The 10,133-nt window shown below is 56.8% G+C and overlaps 1 protein-coding gene across 1 annotated transcript; it reads left to right on the top strand.

Moving 5' to 3' along the window:
* Window positions 1-541: 541 nt before the first annotated feature.
* Window positions 542-6,757, top strand: LOC128943455 (serine/threonine-protein kinase pim-1-like; the record flags this gene model as incomplete). The annotated part of the gene is made up of 5 exons (XM_054286396.1): window positions 542-550; window positions 5,160-5,261; window positions 5,385-5,435; window positions 5,639-6,005; window positions 6,645-6,757. Coding segments are annotated over exons 1-5 (642 nt in total), but the record flags the coding sequence as incomplete, so codon positions are not given.
* Window positions 6,758-10,133: the final 3,376 nt, after the last annotated feature.

The raw sequence follows: 10,133 nt of genomic DNA, 5'->3' as shown, positions 1-10,133 counted from the left end.
ACGAGCCCCCAAGCTTCCATCAGCTGCTGGAACTGCTCCGTGACAGCTCCTGTTCTTCTGAGAGAGACCCTGGCGCCTTCTTGTAACGCGTGCCATGGGGGGATTCTGTTTGTTAATAAACTGTTGGGGTTTTTCCACTTTCATCTATTAGTAATAATTTCCTATTGCTGGAAAGGGATTGTTGGAACACTTTAGAGGAGACGACTTATTGCACAATATCCTGTTTGAAGTTGTCTCAAACTGTGAGAGACAGATGGCTTCACACAGGAGCATCCCCAAGGCTGCTGAGGGGAAGGCACAGAGGAAGACAAACCCAGTATTTCTGAGGGAGCTCCTTGACACCAAACCAACCTGAGTTGTCAAACAGCAGACCTGATGTTTCGAGACATGGGCCACAGGGAAAACCTTTCAGTGTGTTTGGTCCAGGCTGGGTTATGCTCAGGGCAAAGGTGTGTCAGTGTGTTGGATAATACTCTTTTCTTGACCTAGAGACGGGGACACTGAGAGGTGTTTTAATAACTTTTCTTCCATTTTCGGTCTCATGAGAAGAGTGAGACAATACAGATGTTATAATTCACGCCATCACAATCAGAAGCCAACTATTTCCTAATTATAATACATTATAAGCGTTTCTTGGTCTATCAGCCTTTTGCCATGCCACGTTGTAGATGCCTTAAAGCCAATTATTTAAAGCTGCCCCTCATGGGTCCCACTACAATGCATCTTTCATAGCTCTGTTTTTCCAAAATCTTATTTGCAAGGCCGTCTTTTGAAACTTTTTTCCAGCTCCATTTTTCTCTCAACAATATCTGTCCTGTTCCATGGCATTTTTAGGTTAGCATTTCTTGTCTCAAGATTTATATACAGATTCCTACTTTGTGGGCCTTCTATTACGCCCTAAAAGCTTTCTAAAAATCCATTTCCCACATCAGTGCACTTGGCTCCTTCTCTCCCCATTGTGCCTGGCAAGCACAGGAGGCCAGAGCTCCTGCAGAACCCATCATAGCACTCAGTGGGAGCAAACTTGTGTCCAGTCCTCACCTGGAGCTGTGGTGCCCAGCATTCCACCACACTGGAATGAGGAACTGTTCCTGCTCTTTCAGAAGGAGCTAAGGAGCTTTGGCCTTCAGATCAATTTTCTGCAGGCTCCTGCAGTGCCTGGTGCTGCTCCCTTGCCAGAGGCACCCCAGGCCAGGGGAGCCACATCTGGGCTGCTGTGTCTGGCTCTGGGGCTCCCTGTTCTGGGCAGTGAGGAGGAGCTGCAGAGGCTCTGCAAGACTGACAGGATGGGCCTTGGGGCTGGCAGGAGAAGCTGAGGGACCTGGGCTGCTGGAGCTGCTGAACAGGAGGCCCAGGGCTCATCCTGTGACTGCTCCAAGGGTGGCTTCAGAGAATCCCAGAACCAGCAAGGGTGGAACAGGCCATGGAGATCATCAAGTCCAACCTGTGCCCTGACACTGCCTTGTCTCCCCTGGGCCTCCTCTTCTCCAGGATAAACAACCTCAGCTTCCTCAGGAACTTATCACAGCACTTGTGTTCCAGATCCATCACCAGCCTTGTCCTTCTCTGGAAACGCTCCAGCCCCTACATGTTCTTCCTAAATTGGGGGCTCCAGAACTGAACACAGCACTCGAGGTGCTGCCCAAGCAGTGCTGAGCACAGGGGAACAATCCCTGCCCTGCTCCTGCTGGCCACACCATTCCTGATCCAGGCCAGGGGCCATTGGCCTTCTTGGCCACCTGGGCACACTGCTGGCTCATGTCCAGCCTGCTGTCCATCAGTCCCTGCAGGTCCCTTTCTGCCTGGCTGCTGTCCAGCCCCTCTGGCGCCTTGCTGAGGGAGGGAGGCAGGGAGGGAATGGGTCCAGATCCAATCCTTCCTGAAATGTGGGGTTTGCTGGCACTGCCAGTTCCCAGTTCTTGATATTTCCCTATTCTGGCACAGCCCAAGTGCAGCAATTTGCTGGCAAAGAAAGCCAAAACCAAGCAAAGACCTGGTACCTACAGCAACTCAATCTCGGGTTTGCTGACACCGCCAGTACCCAGATTGGGAATGTTTCAGATGCCTGCACGGCCTAATTCCAGCAGTTTGCTGGCACAGAAAATTAGCATCTGGAAATTTCTCACTGCCAGCAAAACCTAAATGCAGCAATTTTCTGGCAAAGAAAGCCAGAACCCAGCAGCTTCCCAGTGCTGCCACCAGCACCACCCAGGTCTGGTGTTTGCTGCGCAAGTGCCCAGATCTGGAAATTTCCCAGTGCTGGCACAGCCCAAGTCCAGCAATTTGCTGGCACAGAAAGCCAAAATCCGGCAATTTCCTGATGCCAGTACAGGTGCCCAGACCTGATGTTTGCTGCCACTGCCAGTGCTCAGATCTGGATATTTCCCTGTTCTGGCAGAGCCAAGTCCAGCAATTTTCTGGCAAAGAAAGCCACAATCTGGCAATTCCCTGCTACCGTCATTGGCAATGCCAAGATCCGGTGTTTGCTGGCACCCCCAGTGCCCAGATGCGGGAATTTCCTGGTGCCAGCACAGCCCAAGTCTAGTAATTTTCTGGCAAGGAAAGCCAAAATCTTGCAAATACCTGGTACTTACAGCAACCCAATCTTGTGTTTGCTGACACCACAAGTGCCCAGATCCAGAATTTTTCAGGTTCCTGCACAGCATAAATCCAGCAATATGCTGGCACTGAAAGTTCACATCTGGCAATTTCCTGGTGCTGGCACATCCCCCACCCAGATCTGGTGTGCGCTGGCACTGCCAGTGCCCACATCTGGCAATTTCCCTCTTCGGGCACCACCCATGTCCAGCAATTTGCTGGCAAAGAAAGCTAAAACCTGGCAATTTCCCCTTGCCAGTACCGCCCAATCTGGAGTTTACTGGCAGCAGGATCCCAGGAAAGAAGGAAGGATAGAAGGAAAGAAAAGAGGAAGGCATCCAGATCCAATCCTTCCTGGAGCCTGGAGCCTGAAATGGGCTGTTTGCTGGCACTGCCAGTGCCCAGATCTGGACATTTCCCTGTTCTGGCACAGCCCAAGTGCAGCAATTTGCTGGCACAGAAATCCAAAGCCCATGGCAGCTTCCTGCTACTGGGTCTGGCTCCACCCACATCTTGTTTTTCATGTAACCAGAACCCAGATTTGGAAATTTCCCTGTGCCAGCAGAGCCCAAATCTGGCAGATTTCTGTCACTGGCAATGACACCACCCAGATCTGATGTTTGCTGGCAGCGCCAGCGCCGAAATCTGAAAATTCCTGGTGCTGGCACAGCCCAAGTCCAATGATTTCCTGGCACAGAAACCCAAAATTTGGAAATTTCCAGGTTCTGGCTCCAGCATTATCCAGATCTGGTGTTTGCTGGCAATGCCAGTGCCCAGATTTGGAAATTTCCCAGTGCCTTCACAGCCCAGGTCTAACAATTATTTTTACCTAGCTGGGGCAGAGAAGTTCCTTGGACTGTGACTTTCCTTTTTCTTGGAACTGTTTAAACCTGCTCTGGACTGAAAACCCAGGAAAACACCTGCAGCTCACACCTGTGGCCCCCCGAGCTCTGGGACGCTGCATTCCAGCACCAGAGGGACTCAGGAGAGACCGAGTGAGCCAACTACAACCCACAAAAAGGACTTTCTGAATGTGACATCTCTTCAGCACTGTCAGAGGTTTGATTTAATATGATTCATTTTTCATGCTTGTGAATACTTTACTTGTTAAATAAACTGGGGTTTTTTCACTTTTCTCCAGGGAAGTCTTTTCCTGAACTAGTAGGGGGAGGGGCTGCTTGAACTTGCTTTCTAGATGGATTCCTTTTGGAGGTTTCCTCCCCAAATTTGCCCTAAGCCAGCACTAACAGTCATCATGAAAACTTCACCAGTGGCATAATTTCCTGGTGGCAAATCTTGTGACAGAAGCTTGACCTTGTTCTCCATGAGAGATTTTTGGGAAGAGCAGACAGGAGAAGATTCCTGGAAAACTGAAACAGCTTTACAGAAGTGAAATGAAAATGAAAGAAACAATCCACTATGTTTTCCTCTATTTATTTCTATGCTACCCTTTTCTATGTTGCATCCCAGTAATTCCAGATGCACCTCACCTCTAAGATCAGTGACTTAGTGATTTTTAGACACCCTAAAATCCCATGAGCCACACACACTTTTCCTTCCCCTGTTTTTACTGGAAAGCAACACTGGAGATGTAAGTGCAGTGCTTGGGTCAGGTAGGAATCCTACCCCAAAGGAAGGTGCCCCGACAGTGTTTGACCCTCAGCAAGGACAATGCACAGCAGCAGGCGAGGGGATCGCTGTGCCAGTGCGCAGGAGTCAGGGCTCTGCATCCGGGCTCAAGGCTGCAAAGTTCCCGTGTTTGGGCAGACGGAGGGGCTGTCCCCGGGGCGCGCGGGGCTCGAACGTGGGGCTCGTGGGGCGAGCGGGGAACGGACACGGGGACGAACGGTCCCGGTGCCTCAGTTGCAGCAGCGGCAGCAGCAGCGGCAGCAGCAGCGGCGAGAGCTGCAAAGAGATAGTTTTGAATACTCTCTCTTTCTTTCTCTTTCTCTCTCTCCCTCTCCCTTTCCCGCTGTCGGGCATCCTCCTCTCGGTGTCCGTTTCCCAGCGTCCCTCTCCCCTCCCCGCCTCCCTCTCCCCTGCCGGGCTGGGCCATGCCCCCGGCCCGCCCCCGGCCCCGGGCGGGGCTGCCCCGTGCCCGGCCCCGGCCGTCCCGCCGCGGTCTCGCCTCCGCCTGGCTCTGGCCGTACTGGCGGTGGCGCTGCTGGGCGGGCATCAGTGCCTGGGGCCGGGGCGGCATCGCCGCCCTTCGGCTCCGCCTGGCCCGAGCCCGGCCCCGGACCCGAGGAAGGCTCTAGTCCCGACCCCGGCCCCGGCCTCGGCCGCGGCCCCGGTCGCGGTCGCGGTCGCGGCCCCGGTCCCGGCTCCACCCAGGGCCCGCGGAGGACACACGCGGCGCGGCCGCTCCCGCCGCTTCCGCTGCGGCTTCCCCGGCCCGAACTCCGCCGCTCGGCAGCGCGGCCGCCAGCCCCGAGCCTCCCGTGCCGCGTTCCTGGGAGCGAACGCCTGGGCATGGCCGGCCCGGGGCGGGTGAGGGGCGCTCGGGGGCCATTGCTGGCCCCGGGCCGAGCGCTGACCGCCGCGTCCCGCCCGCAGGGAAGGCGCAGGAGGCCCTGCAGGAGCGGTACCGGCTGGGCTCGCTGCTGGGGCGCGGCGGCTTCGGCAGCGTCTTCGCGGCCACGCGGCTCTCGGACGGCGCCCCGGTGAGCGGCGGGGCCGGCGGCGGGCGCAGGAGGAGGGGATGGAGGAGGAGGAGGGCGGAGGGCGGAGGATGGGGCTCGCAGTGCGGGCGGCGAGCTGAGACCGCTGCTGCCCTTGGCTTGCAGGTGGCCATCAAAAGGGTGCCACGGAACCGCGTCCGGCACTGGGGCGAGCTGGTGAGTGAGCGGGGCCAGTGGCAGAAGCCGGGGCTGCCGGCCGGGGATGAGGCGGGGCCCGGCATGGTGGGAGCCGCCAGGACGCCCCGAGGGAGAGCGGGCGTGGGGCCAGCGCAGGGCGCAGAGCATCCCGGCCTGGCTGAAGGCTTCCCCAGGCCTGGCACGGCATCAGCCCGACTGACGGCGTCGTGCTCTTCCCGCAGCCCGACGGCACCAGCGCACCCCTGGAGATCGTGCTGCTGGCCAAGGTGTCCACTGGCTTCCCTGGTGTGGTCCAGCTGCTGGAGTGGCTTGAGCTCCCCAAGGACATCGTGATGGTGCTGGAGCGGCCAGAGCGGTGTCAGGACCTGCATCGTTTCATTCGGGCACGGCGGTTCTTGCCCGAGGAGGAGGTACGGGAGCTGTTCCGCCAGGTGCTGGAGGCCGTGCGGCACTGCACCAGCTGCGGGGTCCTGCACCGTGACATCAAACCAGAGAACATCCTGGTTGACCTGGACACCGGGCAGGCCAAACTGATTGACTTTGGCTGTGGCACCTACCTGCAAGACACAGTCTACACTCACTTTGCAGGTGAGCCCATGCAGGGCTGTGCTCCCGCTGCTGGCATCTCATGGCCCAACATATCACAGCCCAAGCTGGCTGTGGCAGCGGGGATTCTCCCTTTTGCTGCCAGTCAGGGCACTGAATCTTCAGCTGGGTTGCTTTAGAGCAGGGCTGGGTGGGCAGCCATCTTCCAGCCCTGCTGGCAGCCTTTGCCAGCCACTCTGCCCAGGACTAGGGCTGGGCTTGGGCAGCCAGCCCGACCAAAACCCCCGTGGGTGGGGTAGCAGAGAGGGGGGGCGGAACCTATGCCCCAGCCAGTTTGGTGTGCAGATGAGAGGAAGAGCTTGGACTGCTCCACTCACCCTGTTTGCCTGGCTTCATAATATTTTTGGGGCAATGTAGGCAGGGAGGATAAGGGCATGTTTTTTCCCCAGCACAGAGGGGGTTTTTCCTTTGCATGTCATGGTCGGGCCTAGCCAGGGCTGCCCTCTTCCAACACCAGAGGCTTCTTTTCCAGCCCTTAGTTTGTGCACAAGTCCAGGTGCTGGCGAGAGGGCAGTGGTCACCCTGTGTGCCCCTGATGCAGCCCCTGCAGGCCCAGGGATGCTGGGGCCAGGCTCTGGGAGCAGCAGCATCCCCCTGATGAACTCCATCTGTATTCCATAGGAACACTGTCCTACAGCCCCCCGGAATGGAACGACTTTGGCTGGTACCATGGCGAGGCAGCAACAGTCTGGTCCCTGGGCATCCTGCTGCACCAGATGGTCTGCGGGGAGCACCCTTTCAGAAGGGGCCAGAACCTCAGCTGGGGCCAGCTCCCGCTGCCACAAGGGCTCTCTCAAGGTGGATCCTCTTCTCTGGGCATGGGGGGAATCCCAGTGCTGGGAGCCAGCAGCGGGCTAGTGGGCATCCCGCTCTGGCAGCTGCTGAGGAGGTGGCACATGTCCTGCTCTCCTCCAAAACAGGGAATTGATGGGAAAGTTTAGGCCCAGCTCTGAGCACATGCAGCATGGCCTGGGTGTGGGAATAGTGGGGCAAAGCAGACAGGAGCCTTCTCTGGCTGACCGGCAGTTTCTGCTTTCTCTTCCCAGAGTGCAAAGACCTGATCAGGTGGTGTTTATCCGTGAACTCCTTGGACAGACCCGCACTGGAAGACCTGTTCTGTGATCCTTGGATGTGGGATATTCCTCTGCCATAGAAGAAGGGAGAGAGCCACAGGCACACTTTGATCCAGGGCCCTGGTAAGTTCCTGCTCCAGATATGCCTTGGCAATGAGAAGCAAAGGAACCCAGAGCTTTTTGTGCTGCCTGTGTCACTGCACCGGGGTCATGGGATGGGAGCACGCAGCCCTTGTGCTGGGGCTGAGCTGCTCTGCTCAGCACTGGTGGCCACCCTCCAAGCTCGTTTTGCTTGTCCTGGTTCCCTGACAGCTGGGGCCCTGGGCAGAGCCCTGAGAGCCTGGTCTCCCCCCAGGGAAGGAGAAGAAGCCCCTGGAGAAGCTGTACCGGGTGGGGATGCTGCTGCTGCTGCTGCTGCTGCTGCTGCTGCTGGAGACAGCGAGGGTGACATCAAGGATGACAAGCTCTTCCTCAGCCTGGCCACTGGAGGCTGAAGGTGGTGCACTTTGATTCTGGCACCTTCTTCAAAGCCAAACTCCACAGGGAATTTGCAGATGAGTCCCACCCGGGAAATTCTGCCAGATCTGGGCATGACCCAGCGAGGCGGGGAAGCAAAGGCTCCCCCTTTGCTGGGGCAGATGCAACTCATTCTTCAGTGGCTGCCCGGCTGCTTTTGGCAGGGCTGGGGCATGGGCTGGGGTGGGTACGAAATGGGAGCGGGCTCCTGGCCCTGCCAACAGCCCCCAGCACCCACCGTGCCCTGGGCTGGGGCTGGGGCTGGGGCAGCCAGCCCGACACAAACAAAGCCCCATGGTGGGACTCCAGAACCTGTGCACAGCTGCTTTGCTGTGCAGGCAAGGAAGGGCTTGGGCTGCTCTACTGCCCTTGTTTGCTTTGGGGTCACCGTGATTTTGGGGGGCAGTGCAGAGGGGAAGAGAGAAAGTGTGGGTTTCCCACAGCCATGGCTGGGTTTTTCCCTGGCATGCAGGGGTTGGGCCTTCCTCAAGACCCTGACAGAGATAAGATTTTTTACCAATTTTCTTGTTTTCCCATTTTGTCTCTAAACTCTTTTCAATAATGTGTTGTTTGTTATTCCAGAGGAAGCGTTCCAGGTGGTCCAGTGTGGATGGGGAAGTGCTTGGGAGCAGCTGTGGTGTGGATGGGCCGTGCCCTTGGAGAAGGCTGAGGCCGTGGTTTGGGAGCAGCTTTTCTTGCAGCCGTGGTTGGCGTGAGGTGGGTCCCTGTGTGCTTGGCAGGGTGGGATCAGAGATTTTGGGAGATGGCAGCGAGCACAGGAGCATCCTGCTCTGGGCAGCTGCTGAGGGCTGGATGTGCCGTGGCTGGCTGCAGGCTGGGCACATGTGCTGCCCTCCTGATCTGTGCCTTTGGCAGCAGGGATGGGCAGCTCTGGGCACAGCTCTGGGCGCAGCCAGCATGGCCTGGTCATCGCAGGCCTTGGCACAAGGGCACAGGAGCCCTCAGCTGACAGGCGGTTTCTGCTTTCTCTCCTTGCAGCCGGGCTCTGCGGGTGCTGAGGCTGCTCTGGGCTCTGCCAGGGCTCTGCTGGGCTCAGCCCTGGGCCCAGCTGGGCTGGCTCTGCCCTCACATTGCTCTGACAGCTCTGCATCAGACCAGCCCGTTGCGAGCACAGCGCCTGAGCTTTCTGCTTTGGCAGGTGAGTGAGACTCTGCTGCAGGCCCAGAGATTGCAGCTGGGGACACACATCCAATTGGCAAGGACCCAAACTCTCCACAGTCCCAGCTGAACGCCTGCATCTGTACAGAGTGTTTTGTCTGTCCCATTCTTCCTTCTTGATTGGCTGGAATTGTGCAATTGCACTTTCTTCCTCCTCTAGAAGTGCCACGAGTGGGCCAAAGCTGGCAAGTGGGCCGTGCTCCTGAGGCAGTGCAGTCTGGAGCTGGTGGATGGAGAATTGCCCTTCTGCACTGCCAAACCAGAGCAAAAAGCTGTCAGTGGGACTTCGTGTCTCTAAGAAACTCCTGGCAGTTACAACAGGAATGTGCAGCTCATTTGCAGGGTGAGAAGGAAGGTGATCTTCTAAAGGATTTGGGGTTTGACAGAGTTTCCATTCCCAGTCCTGCTTGGAGCTGGAAGGGCACAAAGCAATTTCCTCTTGCTTCAACCACAATTTCAAATACCAGTGTTGGTAACAAAGCCCAAAATCTTTTAAAAGGCTGCTGAGGTCAGTAAGATGGATCCATGCCATCAGCACATTTACAATGTAAAGAACTGAGTTCTCTTTTGAAAAAGATCATTTACCTCTTAATGCAAAGAAGGTGTCTTTGCATTTATGTTTTGTTTTTTTTCACTAACATTGTGTTATGTTTTTTCACTAACACTTGGATTTTATTCTTATCTTTTACAATTTACCTAGTTTTTTCCTTTTTCCTTTTTTTCCTTCTAAATAGAAAACATGTCCTACAGAAGAAATGTCCTTTGCTCCTGGTTCCCATGTGGAGCAGCTCCCTTCCTGCTGGCTGAGCTGCTCAGGCAGAGCCCGGCAGCTCCTGGCCCTGCAGGGCTGAGGCTTTTCCCCATTGCTGGGCACAGACTGATGGAGCAGCACTGCTGAACACGGGCACACAGAGGGACCAGCAGCAGCTGCCTTTGGCCACCTGAGGCTCCAAGGCCCAAACTCTGAGCAGCCAGGGCTGGAAGAGACTGGCAGGATCTGATCCCTGACTCTGGGCCAGGGCTGCACAAATGACCCCACAGCAGCAGCAGCAGCAGCAGCAGCAGCAGCAGCAGCCGCAGCAGCAGATGGAGCTGACTTTGAGCACAGCCCCTGCCCCTCTTCCCTCCCGTGTGCAGCGGTGTCACAGCAGCCTGAGGCACCTGGGAGCCCCCAGTGCCAGCAGGGACTGGAGATGGCAGCCCTGAGCTCCTGGAGGCTGTGCAGGGAACGGAGCTGGGCACTCCCTGTCCATGGGGAGCTTCCAGATGGAAAAGGCGGCTGTGCCCAGGCAGCTCCAAGGGCACAGAAAGGAGGCTCTGGAGCACTGGATCTGTGCCAGTG

Source organism: Melozone crissalis, unplaced genomic scaffold (genome assembly GCF_028551555.1).
Source record: "Melozone crissalis strain CALT ecotype California unplaced genomic scaffold, PUWL_Pcris_2 ptg000046l_1, whole genome shotgun sequence".
Taxonomy (NCBI): domain Eukaryota; kingdom Metazoa; phylum Chordata; class Aves; order Passeriformes; family Passerellidae; genus Melozone; species Melozone crissalis.
This window is presented reverse-complemented; position numbering and strand designations above follow the sequence as displayed.